Source organism: Arachis stenosperma, chromosome 1, assembly GCF_014773155.1.
Source record: "Arachis stenosperma cultivar V10309 chromosome 1, arast.V10309.gnm1.PFL2, whole genome shotgun sequence".
In the NCBI taxonomy this organism is placed as follows: domain Eukaryota; kingdom Viridiplantae; phylum Streptophyta; class Magnoliopsida; order Fabales; family Fabaceae; genus Arachis; species Arachis stenosperma.
This window is the reverse complement of record NC_080377.1, coordinates 96056094-96076532: the sequence shown is the minus strand read 5'-3', so window position 1 is coordinate 96076532 and position 20439 is coordinate 96056094. Positions and strand designations below refer to the sequence as shown.

The 20439-nt window shown below is 43.9% G+C and overlaps 1 protein-coding gene across 1 annotated transcript; it reads right to left on the bottom strand.

The window, feature by feature from the left end:
- Window positions 1-12530: 12530 nt before the first annotated feature.
- LOC130982410 (uncharacterized) lies at window positions 12531-20193 on the bottom strand. Its single transcript, XM_057906414.1, has 3 exons — window positions 20091-20193; window positions 15453-18022; window positions 12531-15311 (listed from the first exon to the last, which is right to left on the bottom strand). The coding sequence occupies exons 1-3, from the start codon at window positions 20191-20193 to the stop codon at window positions 12531-12533; spliced, it is 5454 nt and encodes a 1817-aa protein (XP_057762397.1).
- Between the last annotated feature and the right edge of the window lie 246 nt (window positions 20194-20439).

Below are 20439 nucleotides of genomic sequence, written 5' to 3'. Positions count from 1 at the left end.
GCATAATTGAGGACATGATTGTCAAAGTTGGGCCATTTGCCTTTCCAAATGACTTTGTAGTGCTGGAAATGGAGGAGCACAAGAGTGCAACTCTCATCCTAGGAAGATCCTTCCTGGCAACTGGACGAACTCTCATTGATGTACAAAAAGGGGAAGTGACCCTGAGAGTCAATGAGAATGAGTTCAAGTTGAATGCTGTCAAAACTATGCAGCATCCAGACACATCAAATGACTGCATGAGCGCTGATATTATTGACTCTTTAGTGGAAGAGATCAATATAACTGAGAGTCTCGAATCAGAGCTAGAGGATATCTTTAAAGATGTTCAGCCTGACTTGGAGGAACCAGAGAAAATAAAAGAACCTCTGAAAATTCCTCATGAAGAGGATAAGCCTCCTAAACCCGAGCTCAAGCCACTACCACCATCCCTAAGTATGCATTTCTGGGAGAAGGTGACACTTTTTCAGTGATCATAAGCTCCGCTTTAAATTCACAGGAAGAGGAAGCACTAATTCAAATGCTAAAGACACACAAGACAGCTCTTGGGTGGTCCATAAGTGATCCTAAAAGCATTAGCCCAGCAAGATGCATGCACAAGATCCTATTGGAAGATAATGCCAAGCCAGTGGTTCAACCACAGAGGCGGCTAAATCCAGCCATGAAGGAGGTGGTGCAGAAAGAGGTCACTAAGTTACTAGAGGCTGGGATTATTTATCCTATTTCTGATAGCCCCTGGGTGAGCCCTGTCCAAGTTGTCCCCAAGAAGGGAGGCATGACAGTGGTTCATAATGAAAAGAATGAACTGGTTCCTACAAGAACAGTTACATGGTGGCGTATGTGTATTGACTACAGAAGGCTCAATACAGCCACCAGGAAGGATCATTTTCCTTTACCATTCATAGACCAGATGCTAGAAAGACTAGCGGGTCACAATTATTACTGCTTTTTGGATGGCTATTCAGGCTATAATCAAATTGCAGTGGACCCTCAAGATCAAGAGAAAGCAGCATTCACCTGTCCTTCTGGCGTGTTTGCTTACAGAAGAATGCCTTTTGGTCTATGCAATGCACCTGCAACTTTTCAGAGGTGCATGCTCTCCATCTTCTCTGATATGGTAGAGAAGTTCCTGGAAGTCTTCATGGATGACTTCTCAGTATTTGGAGACTCATTCAGCTCCTATCTTGATCATCTAGCACTTGTCCTGAAAAGATGCCAAGAGACTAACCTGGTCTTAAACTGGGAGAAATGTCACTTTATGGTGACTGAAGGAATTGTCCTTGGGCACAAAATTTCAAGCAAGGGAATAGAGGTGGATCAAGCAAAGGTAGAGGTAATTGAAAAATTACCACCACCTGCCAATGTTAAGGCAATCAGGAGCTTTCTGGGGCATGCAGGATTCTACAGAAGGTTTATAAAGGATTTTTCAAAAATTGCAAAACCTCTAAGCAACCTGCTAGCTGCTGACACACCATTTGTGTTTGACACACAGTGTTTGCAGGTGTTTGAGACCCTGAAAGCCAAGCTGGTCACAGCACCAGTCATCTCTGCACCATACTGGACATTGCCATTCGAACTAATGTGTGATGTCAGTGACCATGCCATTGGTGCAGTGCTGGGACAGAGGCATAACAAGCTTCTGCACGTCATTTATTATGCTAGCCGTGTTCTAAATGACGCACAGAAGAATTACACAACCACAAAAAAAGAGTTAATTGCAGTGGTCTATGCCATTGACAAGTTTAGATCCTATTTAGTAGGGTCAAAAGTGATTGTGTACACTGACCATGCTGTTCTTAAATACTTACTCACAAAGCAGGATTCAAAACCCAGGCTCATAAGGTGGGTGCTGCTTCTGCAAGAGTTTGATATAGAAATAAGAGACAGAAATGGGACAGAGAACCAAGTAGCTGATCATCTGTCCCGAATAGAACCAGTAGCTGGGGCGTCCCTTCCTTCTACTGAGATCTCTGAGACCTTTCCAGATGAGCAACTCTTTGCCATTCAGGAAGCTCCATGGTTTAGAGACATTGCAAATTATAAAGCTGTGAGGTTCATACCCCAGGAGTACAGCAGGGTGCAAAGAAAGAAATTAATTTCAGACGCCAAGTACTACCTATGGGATGAGCCATATCTCTTTAAGAGATGTGCAGACGGAATGATCCGCAGATGTGTACCTAGAGAGGAAGCACAAAGGATCCTGTGGCATTGCCATGGATCACAGTATGCGGGACATTTCGGAGGTGAGCGAACAGCCACTAAGGTCCTCAATGTGGCTTCTACTGGCCTACTCTCTATAGAGATGCCCGAGAGTTTGTGCGTAACTGTGACAGTTGCCAAAGAGCTGGTAACTTGCCTCATGGGTACACCATGCCTCAACAAGGGATCTTAAAGATTGAATTGTTTGATGTATGGGGTATTGACTTCATGGGTCCTTTCCCACCATCATACTCAAACACTTACATTCTGGTGGCAATGAACTATGTATCTAAATGGGTAGAAGCAATTGCCACACCCACTAATGATACTAAGACCGTACTGAAATTCCTCCAGAAACACATCTTCAGCAGGTTTGGTGTTCCCAGAGTACTAATCAGTGACGGGGGCACTCATTTCTGCAATAAACAGCTGTACTCTGCTATGGTCCGATATGGAATTAGCCACAAAGTAGCAACTCTGTATCATCCACAGACAAATGGGCAAGCTGAAGTCTCTAACAGAGAGCTAAAAAGAATCCTGGAACGGACTGTAATTGCCCATAGAAAGGATTGGGCAAAGAGCTTGGATGATGCTCTGTGGGCATACAGAACAGCATTCAAGACTCCTATAGGAACCTCTCCATACCAACTTGTGTATGGCAAGGCCTGTCATCTACCCGTGGAACTGGAACATAAAGCCTACTGGCAACCAGATTCCTAAACCTGGATGCTAAGTTAGCTAGTGAAAAAAGATTACTCCAGCTAAATGAGCTAGATGAATTTAGACTCAATACCTTTGAAAATGCAAAAATTTATAAGGAAAAGGCAAAGAAGTGGCATGACAAGAAGTTGTCATCCAGAGTCTTTGAGCCAGGACAAAAAGTTCTACTCTTCAACTCTAGGCTCATACTATTCCCAGGAAAACTTAAATCCCGGTGGAGGGGTCCGTATGTGAATACAGGAGTGTCACCATATGCATATGTTGAGCTTCAGGATATTGATTCTGATAAAAAGTTCATTGTTAATGGACAGAGGATCAAACACTATCTTAAAAGCAATTTTGAGCAAGAATGCTCAAAACTGAGGCTTGAATGAATCTCAGTAAAGGTCCTGCTAAAGACAATAAATAAGCGCCTGCTGGGAGGCAACCCAGTCATTAGCAGGTTATCTATTTTATTTAATAAAAATTTGATACATATTCTCCAAGGTTGATCATCAAAATTGAAGGAATTCATAGAGTTACAGAAGGATTCAGTGCAAAAAGCAGAGAAAAGGAGCTTGCTGGCGAAAAAAATGCCAGTAAAGGGAACTCTGGGCGTTAAACGCCAGAATGGATACCATTCTGGGCTTTTAACACCAGTAAAGGTACCATTTTGGGCGTTAAACGCCAGAATAGGTACCATTCTGGGCGTTTAACGCCAGAATTGCAGCATCCTGGGCGTTTAGCAAAACGCCCAATGATAAAAGGGTTTCTGGCGTGTAACGCCAGCCAGGGTACCTGGCTGGGCGTTAAACGCCCATAATGGCCACCAATTGGGCGTTAAACGCCAGAATGGATACCATTCTGGGCGTTTAACGCCAGAAAGGTAGGGGACAGAGATTTTGTTTTCCACTTCAATTTTTTTCAAACTTTCTTGTTTTGATCCATAATTTTCTGCAAGAACATATTACAAACTTTCATCATTCACCTTCAAATTTCAAAAAAAAAAATTTAAAATCATTCTTCAAATCTCTTTCAAATCCTTTCCAAATCTTCTTCAAAAACTCAAATATCTTCTCAAATTCTTTCCATATCTTCTCAAATCTCCTTCAAAATTTTCGAAATCTCTCCCCCTCCCTTATAAATACACGTTCGGCCATCCCCCTTTCCCCACCATTCGAATTTGCTCTCTTCCTCTCTCTCCTATTTCCCTTCTTTTCTTGAGGACAAGCAAACCTCTAAGTTTGGTGTGTTTTTCCGTGATCACTAAGCTAAGGCTCATCAAGATCATGGCTCCCAAAGAAAAACAAACCAATTCAAGAGGCAAGAAAGAGAATGCTCCAAAGGATCTTTGGAGTTAAGAGAGGTTCTTAACCAAAGAACATGCAGACCATTACCACAAAATAATGGGTCTAAGGTCAGTGATCCCAGAAGTTAAATTTGATCTGAAAGAAGATGAATATTCGGAGATCCAAGAGCAAATTCGAAACAGAGGATGGGAAGTTCTAACCAACCTGAGACAAAGGTTGGAAGAAACATGGTTCAGGAATTCTACTCAAATCTGTGGCTGACAGATAAGCAGAAAATGACTGAAACTGCTTTTCATACCTACAGAACCATGGTTAGAGGGAGAATTATTTACTTCCATCTGGACAAAATAAGAGAGGTCGTCAAATTGCCTCAACTACAAGATGATCCTGAATCCTTTAATAGGAGAATGGTGAGAGTAGATAAGGGGTTGGATCAAGTTCTAGAGGACATATGCCTCCCTGGAACCAAGTGGATGACCAATTCAAAAGCTGTCCAAACCAACTCAAGAGGGGAGATCTCAAACCAGTTGCAAGAGGTTGGTTAGACTTCATTGGGCGTTCTATTTTGCCCACTAGTAACCGTTCTGAGGTTACTATCAAGAGAGCAGTGATGATTCATTGCATTATGCTGGGAAAAGAAGTGGAGATTCATCATCTGATTGCTTGTGAGATTTACACAATTGCAAACAAGAACTCCACTGAAGCCAAACTGGCTTACCCAAGCTTAATCTCTTTGCTATGTAAAGATGCTGGGGTGAGGATGGGAGTAGATGAATTCATCCCAATTGAACACCCAATCACCAAGAAGTCAATGGAAGGACAAATGCAAGATAACTCTATCAAAAGGAGGGCGCAGGAGTTCCTCCCTGAACTTCCTGAAATTGACTACTGGACTCGCCTAGAAGCATCTGTTGCCAAGCTGCAAGAAGCTATGGAACAAATTAAGGAAGAACAGTAGAATCAAAACTGCATTCTCTACAAATTGCTGAAGGAACAAGAGAAGCAGGGGCGTGAGCTACAGGAGCTGAAGCGCCAGAAGCTCTCCCTTGAAGGGTCAAATACCCCACAAGTTGAGGGAGCATCCACTTCTCAAGATCAAGGTTGTTGAGTCCTAACTCTGTGATAACCTCTATCATTAGGAGTTTATTTTAGAGTCATTTAAAATTTTGTTTTCTATTACTATTAGTCCTATCTTATATCTATTTTTGAGTCTTGTTCTTAATTCATGATTAATAAAATTTTAGGTTCATGTCTTAAAGCTATGAATGTCCTATGAATCCATCACCTCTCTTAAATGAAAAATGCTTTAATCACAAAAGAACAAGAAGTACATGATTTTGAATTCATCTCTGAAACTAGTTGAATTAGTTTGATGTGGTGACAATACTTTTTGTTTTCTGAATGAATGCTTGAACAGTGCATATGTCTTTTGAATTTGTTGATTAAAGAATGTTAAACTTGTTGGCTCTTGAAAGAATGATGGAAAAGGAGAAATGTTATTGAGGATCTGAAAAATCATCAAATTGATTCTTGAAGCAAGAAAAAGCAGTGAAAAAAAAGAGAGAAAAAAATATATTTAATAAAAAGTGATCCAAGGCAAAAAGAGTGTGCTTAAGAACCCTGGACACCTCTAATTGGGGACTCTAGCAAAGCTGAGTCACAATCTGAAAAGGTTCACCCAGTTATGTGTCTGTGGCATGTGTGTATCCGGTGGTAATACTGGAAGACAGAGTGCTTTGGGCCACAGCCAAGACTCATAAAGTAGCTATGTTCAAGAATCATCATACTTAACTAAGAGAATCAATAACACTATCTGAATTCTGAGTTCCTATAGATGGCAATCATTTTAAACTTCAAAGGATAAAGTGAGATGCCAAAACTGTTCAGAAGCAAAAAGCTACTAGTCCCACTCATCTAATTGGAGCTAAGTTTCATTGATATTTTGGAGTCTATAGTATATTCTCTTCTTTTTATTCTATTTGATTTTCAGTTGCTTGGGGACAAGCAACAATTTAAGTTTGGTGTTGTGATGAGCGGATAATTTATACGCTTTTTGGCACTATTTTTAGTATGTTTTTAGTACATTTTAGTTAGTTTTTAGCATGTTTTTATTAGTTTTTATTTAAAATTCACTTTTCTGGGCTTTACTATGAGTTTGTGTGTTTTTCTGTGATTTCAGGTAATTTCTGGCTGAAATTGAGGGACCTGAGCAAAAATCTGATTCAGAGGCTGAAAAAGGACTGCAGATGCTGTTGGATTCTGACCTCCCTGCACTCGAAGTGGATTTCTCGAGCTACAGAAGCTCAATTGGCGCGCTCTTAATTGCGTTGGAAAGTAGACATCCTGGGCTTTCCAGCAATGTATAATAGTTCATAATTTGCTCGAGATTTGATAGCCCAAACTGGCGTTGCAAATCAGCTTCAGAATTCCCAGGGTTTAACGCCGGAACTGGCACAAAAATTGGAGTTAAACGCCCAAACTGGCACAAAAGCTGGCGTTTAACTCCAGGAAAAGTCTCTACACATGAAAGCTTCAATGCTCAGCCCAAGCACACACCAAGTGGACCCCGGAAGTGGATTTTTACGTCATTTACTCATTTCTGTATACCCTAGGTTACTAGTTCACTATTAATAGGACTTTTTGACATTGTATCTCTACCTCATGACACATTACACGTTTCTTATTGTATCTTCTGCGGCATGAGTCTCTAAACCCCATGGTTGGGGGTGAGGAGCTCTGTTGTGCCTTGATAGATTAATGCAATTACTACTGTTTTTTCATTCAATCACGCTTGCTTCTATTCTAAGATATCACTTGTTCCTAAACTTGATGAATGTGATGATCCGTGACACTCATCATCATTCTCACCTATGAACGTATGCCTGACAACCACCTCTGTTCTACCTTAGATTGAGTAGATATCTCTTAGATTCTTTAATCAGAATCTTCGTGGTATAAGCTAGAATTTATGGTGGCATTCAAGAGAATACGGAAGGTCTAAACCTTGTCTGTGGTATTCTGAGTAGGATTCAGGAATTGAATGACTGTGACGAGCTTCAAACTCGCGATTGTGGGGCGTTAGTGACAGACGCAAAAGAATCACTGGATTCTATTCCGACATGATCGAGAACCGACAGATGAATAGTCGTGCTGTGACAGAGCGCGTTGAACATTTTCACTGAGAGGATGGGAGGTAGCCATTGACAACGGTGAAACCCTACATACAGCTTGCCATGGAAGGAGTCTTGCGTGCATGAAGAAGAAGACAGTAGGAAAGCAGAGATTCAGAAGATAGAGCATCTCCAAAACCTCAACCTGTTCTCCATTACTGCAAAACAAGTACTTATTTCATGTTCTTTTACTTTTCATAATTAAACCTGATAATTATTGATATCCTGACTAAGAGTTACAAGATAACCATAGCTTGCTTCAAACCGACAATCTCCGTGGGATCGACCCTTACTCACGTAAGGTATTACTTGGACGACCCAGTGCACTTGCTGGTTAGTTGTGCGGAATTGCAAAAGTGTGACTGCAATTTCGTGCACCAACCTCCCTAGTAATATCATTTCTATTATCTTTTTTGATAAAATTTAATTCATGATGACCATCAACCGATGTAACAAGTGCTTGATATGTTTTATTTGGTTTAATACTAGCTTCATCGTTATTCTCGATTGTTCGACGAATATGTAAGCTAAGTTCTTTGTGTTGTTTAAGTATTTTGGCTTGATCAAGACAACATGGATGTGAATGAGTCAGAATAACTTTTGAAATAACAAAAAATTAGTATCCTTTACTATATTCACATGCATTCTTATAGAACGCCTTACAACAGATGTTGAATTTGTCTTGGCAACAGGTGTATATCAAATTTCCTATTCCCATCTTTCTACATGTAATGAGTTGACTTTTTATTTCATTTTTCCTCCTATTTGAGTTTCTTATTTTGGTAGAGAAAAAGCTACATATTTAGTATAATTTTTATAAATTTTTTAATTTTTTTAAAAATGTTAAAAATCATCCCAATCTTTAGCACATACTACTCATTAACATCATATAAAAAACTAATCCTGAAATAACCACAAAAAAAATCACATAAAAATCAGGTTTTGGTTCATTGCAGCACAATAATATTTTAGCATAACACATATTTCTGTTAGCATAGCACATAAATTCATAGATAGAAAAACAAAATATTGAAACAAAACAAACAATCTAATCATGGAACAACTCAAATAACAAAAACTAAGATAATCATAAATAACCAAAATCAAGAACAAAAGAACAAAAATATATAGAAATAACACAAATATGGAGCATACAACAATATAAGTAATGGAAGCTAATATTCTAGTAGTTCACACTAATTTTTCAGAATTATTAAAGAAGGTATTCATATTTTCTTAATTACGTTCAATGGAAAAGAAACAACCAATTCACACTGATTAGCTTATCTGAACTATGATTATCCATTATCATCTAAGATTTGCGTATTTAACAAAAATTCAGATCCGATTTCACAAGTGCTGTGTTTTAGATTGAAAAATCCTGAAACAAGATTTAATAAGCATAAAATTCTAGACAGAATGCATAAAAAATACAGCACAATGTAGTGAAAAATCAAAAAAGAAGGAAGGACGAGGTGTTTGGAAGAGAGGTGTTGTTAGTTAAAGGAGAGAGAGAATGAACCTAATAAAAGAAAAAGAGTAGCGTGTGAGTAGGTTTTTATTTTTAACAGTCTAGTTGTACTTGATTGGTAAACTAACTTAGACGTTTAGTGTTTTTGTATAAAACATTGATTAATTTATTTAAATTAACTTGAAAAACTGTAATTGTTTTCAGGTATATAAATTAAACCCTAGATAGACAGAAAAAAAAAACTTATATGATTAATTAAGAAGAAGCAATTGTCTATTGTACAAGTAACTCGGTATTTATACTATATAGATGAATATATGCAGCTTGCACATGAGGTACATGTACGGGATGATTCTGATACGATCTGGGAGGAGGATCGGGAACCCGCGGGTCGAGCTAGACGCTGGATCGTCCGGATGGAGAGGAGGGGAGGTACCTGCAAAGACACTCCGACGCTCAAGTCAGAATATATCTAAGAGGTGTAAGGTATGAGGGACGAATGAATACCTGAGGGGACTTGGGTCCTCTATTTATAGGTGATGGTGGTTATCTTATCTTTATCTTATCTGGCTAAGATAAGAGGAACTTTTGAATTCAAAAGTTAGTTAGGACTCTAGGGGCCGGTTTCAGGGCCTTTCTAGAGAGATGAGATGGGTTTGCCCGAGAAACCGGATTCGGGCTCGATGACGGGTCCCGGATTCGTGGGCCGGATCCGTAACAGTTGCCCCCGTAGCGGGAGAGCGAGTAAGGTCGGTTTGTCGCTAAGAGTTTGAGGCGTTTCTTACTGTCTCTGGTGCTGGTCGAGTGTTCGTTTGGCGACGAGGTCGGTTTCTCGATTTCGTTTGGTAAAAGATTCGTCTTGACCGTATTTTGGTTTTGACGTGACCTTTCCGTGCCTGCTGCGCCTGTTTGAGTCCTTTGAGGCGTAATTGATTACTTTTGCTTTTCCGAGGGGGGCATTTATTGAGGAGGTGTTTTCTCTTTTTTGCCCCCACCAGTTTTTATTACGTCCGGGGTCAGTTGTGTCCTTTTGTCTTTTTGAAACCGTTTCGTTTTGGCCCTTTATTTCCCTCGCCCGTTTTTTCTTTTGAAAGAGAACTTCTTCATTTCCTGAGAGAAAAAACTGCTTAGTGGATTTTTGCTTTCTGGTGCTGTTTCTGCTTCTCCTCATTTCCCTGTATTTCTTCAAGTTTTCTTCTACCTTTACCAGGTTGGTTTTTTCTTTTCTGTTAATTCTTCCATGCGTTTATTTGTGTGCCTGTTTCTGTTTTTGCCATGTTTTGTTCTGCCTGCTTCCCTTTTCGTTTTGCTGTGTTTGGTGTTTGAGTTTGGGGAAGGGGCTGAGCACCGCCATTTTCTGCTTTGCTTTGTAGTGGTGTTTAGGTTTTTATTTTTCGTAATTGTGTCGAGTTGGTAGGCTGATGGTGGTGCTCCTCCCTGTTTTAGGTATGCAGCGTCGGAGGAATGAGGGTGTGGGTGCCCCCATTGCCCCTTCCAGGGGCGTTCCCAATCGCTATGTGTGGGGCGTTCCGTCGCGGATGACGGAGGGTGATCTCCAACGGCTCCGCGATCAAGGGGCAATTTGTGGTGGCGGTGAAGAGGAGGGGCGATACGAGCTCGTGCTCCCTGATGCGGATGAGCGCGTCTGCTATCTAAACCTCCATTCTCCCACCGTGCCGGACTGGATGTGGGTCTACGAATCCATGTTTACTCGGCTCGGAGTGCGGTTCCCCTTCTCTCCGTTTGTTCAGGGTTTGCTTAGTCGGTGTTCCGTGGCACCGTCTCAGCTTCACCCGAACAGCTGGGCAGCCGTTCGGTGTTTCGAGTTGGTGTGCCAGTATCTCGATCTTCCTGCTTCGGTTCCCGTTTTTCTTTTCCTTTTCTTGTGCACTCTTCCGACTAAGGAGGGGAAGCATAAGAAAGGGTATATGTCTTTCCGGGCTCAGCCTCATCGTCGGATTTTCGGGTTGTTTGAGGATTCCTTTCACGGGTTTAAGTGGGAGTATTTTAAGGTGCGTCCTGTTGAGGGGCACCGCCCGTTTTGGCTTACCCTGGAAGGCGAGCGCCGGTTTCTGACGTACTGGAATTTTGGCGCCGGGCCGTCGGTGCTGACTAAAGTTTCTTATGACGATTTGTCCCGGGAGGATAAGGATATTGCCAGCGTTTTGTGGCATTTGTTTGGCGAGCGTCCGTTGAATCCTCGGGATGTTATGGGGGATCCCGAGGCTTGTCGGACTTATATAGGTGTGTTCCCTTTTTCTTTCTTTCTTTCTTTCTTCTTCTTCTTCTTCTTCTTCTTCTTCTTTTTTTTTTTAACTCTTCTATTGGTTTCTTCCAGTTGAGATGGCTAGCGGGCTGACTACCTTGGCGAGGCTGAAGGCAGCGTTGGTTCGGGAGGAGGGATCGCCGTCCCCTTCCACTCCTGTTTCGAATCCGGCTGTGGATTCTCATGCTGCTTCTCAGGGGGTGGTTTCCTCGGAGGCGCCTCCTGAGGCTCAAGTTCCTCCCGGCTCGCCTGAAGTGGTCGTTTTGACGGGTACTGAGGCTTCTCGGAAGAGGAGTAGGGCCGAGGAGCCGGGTATCGAGACCTTCGAAGGGGAGGGCTTGGTCCCTAGCGTGATGGACCGTCGTTTCGACGCCACGGGCTTCATTGATCAGCACTTGTTGCCTGGAACGGAGTCGTTTTTTGATGGCTGTGATGTCTCGTTCCAGGCTGAGTCGGTTTACCGTGCCCTTTTTCGCTCAGCTGTGGTTGTTCGGAAAGCTGAGCCCGTAATGGCCCAGGCGGGTTTGTTGGAGAAGAAGCTTCGGCAGGCTCAGGCTGATGTGACCAAATTGAAGGAGGAGCTCAAGGTCGCTATTACTGCAAAGGAGAAAGCGGCGAAGTCTTCAGAGGATGCTGGGGCGGAGATTCTCCGACTTGCCGGTGTTGAGACTTCGCTTCTTTCTCAACTGGCTGAAGAGCGGAAGCGTTCCTCAGATGCAAGTTCTCAAGCTGCTTTGCTTCTTGCCGAGTCGGAAACTCTGAAGGCTGAGGTCGAAGCTTTGAAGAAGGAGAAAGCGGCTTTGTTGGCTGATGCTGGGGATGCCGTTGCTGCTACCGAGGAGACGATGAAGGCGCAGTTTCTGGTGTTGGCCCCTGGCGTGGATGTGTCTGTGACGGGAGCATTCAAGACCGTCCGTGATGGGCGGATTGTAGATATTTGAGTGGTTTCTTTTTGTATTTTATTTTTGAACTTTGTTAGTTTTCTGAATATTTTTGTATGGCCAAGGGCCGTGACTTTTGGGGATCGTTTAATAGTATTTTCGGCCGTTCGGGCCTTTTGCATGATCCGTTTGTGGTGTTTATTTGGCCGTTCGGGCTTTTCTGCATTTTTTGGGTCGTGTTTTAACGTAACCGTTCGTTTGGTCGGTTTTTTGGATATCCGTGCGTTCGGCCTGAAGGGTGATCAGTCCTCCAGCGATGGCCGTGTCTTCGTTCCGTGTTTTGAGAAACAATAGTGACTTGTAATGGGGATGAGGTGAAAATAACTTGTAAAATTTTATTTGAATAGTTTGGGCCTCGTTAAAACCCTTCGTGAGGGAAAGAGTACCCGAGGTTCTAAAAGACAGTAAAAGAAATAAAAGAAACTAAAGGGTGATTAGGAGAAAGAAAGAAAGGAAATAATAAATAAAGTGACTTATTTAAGTGTAGTATCTTCGCAAGTTGGCTGCGTTCCAAGTTCTCGGTATTTCGCTGCCGTCTAGTCGTTCGAGTTTATACGCTCCTTTTCCGATTACGGCCTTGATTCTGTATGGTCCTTCCCAGTTGGGGGCGAGCTTTCCTTCTCCTGGGGTCGGTAGGCCGATATCGTTTCGTCGTAGGACGAGGTCGTCTTCCGCGAATTCTCGTCGGATGACGCCGTGATTGTACCTTACGCTGATTCTTTGTTTGAATGCTAACTCTTTGACGTGAGCTATGCTTCTTTCTTCGTCCACGAGGTCTCGTTCTGCTTCTTCGTCGTTACCTCCGACCGTTTTCCTGGGGCTGGGGTCTCCGATTTCCACTGGGATGACTGCTTCCACGCCGTATGTTAGTCGGAAGGGCGTTTCTCCCATGCTCGTTTGGGGTGTTGTTCGGTACGACCATAGTACTGACCCTAACTCTTCTGCCCACAGTCCCTTGGCTTCGTCGAGTCGTTTCTTGAGTCCCTTAACGATTATTTTGTTGGCGGATTCTACCTGTCCGTTCGTTTGGGGATGTTCTACCGAGCTGAAGCGATGGGATATGTGTAATCCTTCTAGGAGTTCTCTGAATTTTTTGTCGGTGAACTGGGTTCCGTTGTCCGAGATGATGACCTCGGGGATTCCAAATCGGGTAATGATCTGCCGCCACACGAACTTTCGACATTGGGTCGCTGTTATGGAGGCCAGGGGCTCGGCTTCAATCCATTTGGTGTAGTAGTCTATGGCGACGATGAGGTATCTGAGTTGGCCGGGTGCTGTGGGGAAGGGCCCGACTAGGTCGATTCCCCAACTGCCGAATGGCCGTTCTGCCGATATAATGCTGAGTTGATGCGGGGCGGCTTGGTGCATATTGGCGTGCCTTTGGCATTTGTCGCAGCTTTTTGTTAATTGTATGGAATCTCGAATGATTGTGGGCCAGAAATAGCCAGCCCTGATGATTTTTTGAGCTAGCGTTTTTCCTCCGATGTGGTGACCGCAGCAGCCTTCGTGGACCTCGCGGAGTATGTATTCCGTGTTCTCGGGTTCAACACATTTGAGTAGGGGCTGTGAGAATCCACGTTTGTATAGTTGTCCTGCTATGATGGTGTAGTTGGCGGCTTCCCTTTTTATTCGCCTTTCCTCTTTTGGGTCTGGTGGTAGGGTTCCGTTAAGGAGGTATTGAAGGATTGGGTATGTCCAGGACTCCCGATTTGAGGATGTTAGATGTGCGCTAATCGTTGCCGATACGGAAGGCGACCTAACGACCTCTTGGATTAGCGATCTGTTGCCGTGTCCCGATTTTGTACTTGCTAGCTTGGAAAGTAGGTCCGCCCTGGCGTTTCGTTCTCTGGGGACGTGTTGTATGGTGAAGTTTTCGAATCCTTCCTTCAATTCTTTTACCTTGTTGAGGTATAGTTGGAGTAGGGGATCCCGGGTTTGGTAGCTTCCGTTTATTTGGGAGCAGACAACCTGGGAGTCGGTATTTACTTCGAGTACCTTTGCGTCGACTTCTCGGGCTAGGGTTAGGCCTGCTAAGAGGGCTTCGTATTCTGCTTGGTTATTTGATACTGGAAAGTCGTATCGTATTGATTGTTCGATTATGATCCCGTTTTGGTTTTCGAGTATAATTCCGGCACCTCCGTGAGTGGAGTTTGATGAGCCGTCGACGTGTAGTTTCCATGGTTCGGGTGTGGGTTTGGTCGGTGTCATCTCGGCGATGAAATCGGTTAAGGCCTGTGCTTTGATGGCGTTCCGGGGTTCGAACCTGACCTGGAATTGGGATAACTCGATGGACCATGCTAGCATTCTTCCTGCTAGGTCGGGTTTTTGTAATACCTGTTTGACCGCTTGGTCGGTCCGGATCGTTATGGGGTGAGCTTGGAAGTATTGTCGTAGCCGTCGGGACGCCGAAAGGAGTGCGAAAGCTAATTTTTCCAGGCGTGAATAACGAGCTTCCGTGTCCTGAAGGACCTTGCTTATGAAGTATATGGGTTTCTGCTCTTTTTTCTCGTTTTCCCGGACGAGTGCTGCGGCGATTGTTTCTTCCGTTATGGAGAGGTATAGGTATAGTGTTTCTCCTGTTTGGGGTTTTGCGAGGATTGGAGGTTCCGCTAGAACCCTTTTGAAGTGTTGGAAGGCTTCTTCGCATTCTGCTTCCCATTTGAAGGGGGTTCCTTTTTTCATAAGTTTGAAAAAAGGAATTGCCTTTTGGGCCGATGCCCCGAGGAACCGGGATAGTGCGGTTAGTCGGCCGGTGAGTTTTTGGATTTCTTTGAGATTTTTGGGACTTGTCATTTCGAGGACGGCGCGGCATTTTTCTGGGTTTGCTTCAACTCCGCGTTGTGTGATCATGAAACCGAGGAATTTTCCTGCTTCCATTCCGAAGGCACATTTTGTTGGGTTGAGTCTCATTTGGTGTTTTCGCAGGGTGTCCATTATTACCTTGAGGTCGTCGGTTAGTTGTTCCCCGGATTCCGTCTTGGCGAGCATGTCATCAATGTAAACTTCTATTTTGTCTCCGGATAGGTTGCGAAATATCTTGTTAACGAGTCGCTGGTAGGTGGCTCCAGCATTTTTTAAGCCAAAGGGCATTACTCTATAGCAGTACGTTCCGTCTGGGGTGATAAATGCTGTTTTTTCTTCGTCTGGTTGGTGCATCGGGATCTGGTTGTAGCCGGAATATGCGTCCATGAAGCTGAGGTATCGGTGACCGGATGCCGCATCTACTAGCCCGTCGATGTTTGGTAGGGGGAAGGCGTCCTTTGGGCATGCTTTGTTGAGATCAGTGTAGTCGACGCACATTCGCCACTTCCCGTTAGATTTTCTAACTAGTACGACGTTGGCTAGCCATGTCGTATAAGGGAGTTCTCGGATGAAGTTGGCTTCGAGTAGGGCTTTCACCTGTTTTCGGACTTCGGTTGCTCGGTCTGGTGATATTTTTCGTCTTCTTTGTGCCACTGGTTTGGCTAGGGGGTCCACCGCCAGATGGTGAGACATAAGGTCGGGGCTTATTCCCGGCATGTCGGCTGGTGTAAATACGAATAAGTCTCTGTTTTGTTTCAGAAGTTGGGAGAGTTCTTCTTTGAGGTCGTATGGGAGGTTTCTGTTGATGAAAGTGTATTCTTCTTTGGTTGGCCCTATCTGTAGTTTTTCCATGTCTCCTTCTGGTTCCGGTCTAGGTTGGCCGTCTAGTCGTGCGTCTAGGTCGGCAAGGAATATTCCGGCTGCGTCCCGGGATTTCTTTCTTAGGGCTAAGCTATTGTTGTCGCATTCGGCCGCGACTTCCCGGTCTCCGTGAATGGTTCCGATGGTGCCGTCGTCGGCCCTGAACTTCATGAGGAGGTATTTGGTAAAGATGACTGCGGAGAAGTCGTTGATTGTTTTCCTCCCAAGAATGACGTTATAGGATGTGGAGTCCTTTAGGACTACGAATTCGGACAAGATCGTCTTTCTCTGATTGCTTGTTCCTATGGTGATGGGAAGGGTAACCGACCCGTCTGGTTTGAGGAAGTTGTCTCCGAGGCCCGTGACGCCGTGACGGTGTGTTTGGAGGTTGTCGTTGTGGAGCCCGAGTTTGTCGAAAGCTCCTCGGAAAAGGATGTTAGAGTCGGCGCCCGTATCTACCAATATTCTTCTTACTAGCCCTATTCCGATTCGGGCTGATATGACGAAGGGAGCGTCTTCGGCCGACGTGCCGTGTTGGCAGTCTTCCGGTAAGAAAGTTATCGTGCCGTCGGCTATGGTGACTGGGTCGCGGTGCCTGACGGCCATTATTTTGAGGTCCTTTTTCATTGTTAGCTTTGACTTGTTTGGTACGTCCTTGCCCGTGATGACGTTCACTATGATGGTCGGATCCTCTTCGGGGTTTTCCCTGAGGGGCGGCTTTTGGGTTCTTGGGTTGCGCCCTTCTCTTTCTGGTGACTTGTCGATGTTGGCACGCCTTGGCTCTCTGATGAATTTGGCGAACTCCGGGAGTTTGCCGTCTCGTATGGCCTGTTCGATAGCGTCTTTAAGGTCAAAGCAATCTTGTGTTTTGTGTCCGTAACCTCGGTGGTAGTCGCAGTAGAGGGCTTTGTTTCCTCCTGTTCTTTCCTTGAGTGGTCGGGCTTTGGGGATGACGCCTCGATCTGCTATTTGGTGGTATATCTCAGTAATCGGTGCTGTTAGGGGGGTGTAATTGGAGAATTTTCCTATTCTTGGTGGTCGGTGGGTCGGCTTGAGGTGGTCTCGTTGGTTTTCTTTGGGTGGAGGGTTATGACGGGGAGTCGGGTTGCCGTGCTGCCGCTTGTTGGCAGCGACGACCTGGCTAACCTCCTCGTCGTTGATGTAATCTTTGGCGACGTTCTGGATTTCGTGCATGGTCCATACTGGTTTGGTGGTGAGATGTTTGCGGAAGTCCTCATTCATAAGTCCGTTAGTTAGGCAGAGGCTGGCAACGGAGTCCGTGAGTCCGTCGACCGTCAGGCATTCGTCGTTAAAGCGGTCGAGGTATTTTCTTGTAGATTCTTCTTGTTTTTGTGTGACCCCTAGCAAGCTGATGGGGTGTTTGGCCTTGGTGATTCGGGTTGTGAATTGGGCCATGAATTTTCTTGTGATGTCGTGGAAGCTGGTTATGGATCCGTTCGAGAGGGCGTTGAACCATTTAATCGCTGGTCCGGCAAGGGTCACCGGGAAGGCTCTGCATCGGACTGCGTCGGATGCTCCTTCCAAGTTCATTCTGGCTTCGAAAGCCGTTAGGTGTTCTTGAGGGTCTTTAATTCCGTCGTACTTCATGTCGGTGGGTTTGTCGAAGCCTCTGGGGAGCTTTGCTTTTAAGATTCTTTCTGTGAAGGGCGTGGCTCCCATTATGACGTGGTCGTTTCTTGTGCGCTTTGTGTGCCGATGTCTGGGGTCTTCGTCCGAATCGTGTTGACGGTTTAGGTCGTGGGATGCACTGCGGTGGTGTTTTTTACTGTGTCGCCGTTCTGGCGACCTTTCGTGTCGGTAGTTACGTGAAGTGCTACGATCATCTTTTCTCTCGTGTTGCCGTGTTGGCGACCTTCCACGATAGGATCGTGGCCTGGACGTCGTCTGGCTTCCGTGTTGGTTGGCGTATTTTCCTTTGTCGGTGAGTTTACCTTCAAGTTCCTGGACTCGGAGGCAGAGATCTTGAATGATCTGTGTCGCTTTGTCCCTTGCTTGCTCGGGATGTTGTGGATCTGTGACCATGTGCTCGTTTGTTCGGTGGATGGTGCTGGCCATCCGGGCTTGGTTTATGACTTCCTGTTGCTCTGGGGTGGGATGACGTGGTGCGGAGTCGTCTTGGCTCGATGGATTTTCGTCCAAGATGCCCTCCATCTCGCTCGATCGTCGCAGGTCCCCACAGACGGCGCCAATGTACGGGATGATTCTGATACGATCTGGGAGGAGGATCGGGAACCCGCGGGTCGAGCTAGACGCTGGATCGTCCGGATGGAGAGGAGGGGAGGTACCTGCAAAGACACTCCGACGCTCAAGTCAGAATATATCTAAGAGGTGTAAGGTATGAGGGACGAATGAATACCTGAGGGGACTTGGGTCCTCTATTTATAGGTGATGGTGGTTATCTTATCTTTATCTTATCTGGCTAAGATAAGAGGAACTTTTGAATTCAAAAGTTAGTTAGGACTCTAGGGGCCGGTTTCAGGGCCTTTCTAGAGAGATGAGATGGGTTTGCCCGAGAAACCGGATTCGGGCTCGATGACGGGTCCCGGATTCGTGGGCCGGATCCGTAACAGTACATAAAAAAAGTGGGTATATAATTTTCATCAGGGCCTTGATACCACCTCATTAAGGATTTAAGTACATGACAATTTAGTAGATTTGAGAAATTACTGACTTTGGACAATATTACACACACATACATAGGATCAACGACTACTTGATAATAATAATAATAATAATAATAATAATAATAATAATAATAATAATAATAATAATAATAATAATAATGTGTGCATGAAATTATTGTTATCTTAAATCTTAATATTGCAATTTGAAATAACCCATGATTTCGTGCTTCTAACCTTTATCTAACATTTTTTTAATTTTATGTTGAACAACTTGATTGACAGCAACAATAATGAGGTCCTATAAATAAAATTTGAATTATTGTCGATTTCTTTAAGAACATATATGTATGCAAAATATTGCAGTATAGAACAAAAATCCAAGAGAGAATATATATTAGGATTTGCATCCTTACAATTAATTATAGCTATGCATAAAGAGGAGGGTCAAGTGGCAATAATTAATTTTATTGTTCTGAGAGTTAACTGAAACGTTTATTTAGGCCTGTACGTAAGGTCAGACCTCTTTAGATGGCAGCGTCTGACTTGTTAGTGCCGAGGTGTCGCCTGTGTGAGTTTCTCGTGAGAAGGTAGGAGGTGATACCTGCAAGAGACTCCGATGCTTAAGTTAGCAAGGGATTTAGACAAGTTTTTAGTAGATTAAAATGTGTATTATACCTGATGAGGGGTATCAGTATATTTATAGTAGAGTAGATAACCACCTTTGTTGGAGTAGTTCTATCTTTATTGATGGATAACCGATCCCTTTATCTTGGGAGTTTGTTAGGATCTATCTTTCAGGGAAGATAGAGATAGTTGAAGAGATTCGATCGAGGAGGCCATTACTTACTTAGATAAGTATAAGCTACCCCTTTTCATTGTGTCCGACCTCTTTAAAGAGGTTGGGTATGCAGTAGAGGCCACACTCTTAGGTGCGCCTTTCATCCTTATTGGGCCTAGCTTTTGTATTATAGGACAGGGTATGAACAGTGCACCTGCTTGAGTCCTGAGCTTTCTGTAGGTCGGGCTCAACCAATTTCGTGACTTCTGCTTAGTCGTCGGGTGACCCGCCTTTCTAGAGGTCGTGTACACGACGTGTTTTGAAAATTTTTAAATGTTGCCTTTTTAATGGGGAGCGAATGTTGCGTGACAATTTTTCTTTGGGATCTGCGCACGTTTTAAAGAGGAGTTAAGGGGCCGTTTGCCATTTGTCACTTATAAAAGCCTTTCCATTCTTCTTCTTTTCCTTTTTCACATTTCTGAAAAACCTTTCCATTTCCTCATTTCTTTGTGAAGAACTTTCCTCTTCCTTTCCTGCTTTTGATTACTCCTGCTTCCAAGATTTCTCTATCTTCAGTTTTCTGAAGGTCTTGCCTTGATGGTGCGGAGAGAAATGTTCGCGTTTTTACTGCTGTTTGACGTGCCCCTCCTTTTTTTCGAAACCTTCATCAAGGTTGTTTTTTTTACCTTTTTCTTGATAATCTTGCATTCTGTTTCCATGAGCCTGCTCTAAATAATGGTGTTGATGTTGATGTGCTTATGTTTGTTGACTCTTAGAGTTGCTCTAACTGTTGTTTTATTTCTTTTGCTAAAAAAAGTCTTTTTGTTTTCTTTTTGAGGCTGGTGTAGAGTGCAAGGGTCTAAAGGACTCCCTTTGATAGCTTATTGATATTATTCCTTTACTTGTTTTAATTTTTGGATTTTCTTATTTTTGTGGAACTATATTTGTTACCATTTTGTTGCCTGTTTGTATCTATATTGTCCCCAATAGTGTCGCTGCAATGTGACGATGTTTGCATAGGAAGGACACCTTTTAGTTGCTTTTTTGAAACCATTTTAAAAAATGGCTTTCTTTGATTTCGCTGGTGTTGTCCAACTTCTTTTGGTGTTTCTCAACGTGGTTGTTGACAGGAAGATCGTGTCTGCTTCTGAGCATGAAAATGAGGGACCTGTACATGATCTTATGGTTTTGACTGGTCAAGTCTCCCCTGGTCCCAAGGTTCAGACCAAGGTTTCGCCCGAGGTCGTCAATGTGGAGGCCTCTCCTTCTCTTTTCGTCGTTATCTCGGTCGTGCCTGTTT

Excerpts from the sequence above, each read along its gene's own strand:
- LOC130982410 (XM_057906414.1), bottom strand. The coding sequence starts at position 20,193 with ATGGTTTCAAAAAAGCAACTAAAAGGTGTCCTTCCTATGCAAACATCG. Across the intron at positions 18,023-20,090 it reads TACAAACAGGCAACAAAATG|GTACCTCCCCTCCTCTCCAT; the intron begins GTAACAAATATA and ends GTGTCTTTGCAG. Across the intron at positions 15,312-15,452 it reads CAACCGAAGTCCGAAAACAG|GACGCCTTCCCCCTACCAAA; the intron begins GTGAAAGCCCTA and ends GCATGCCCAAAG.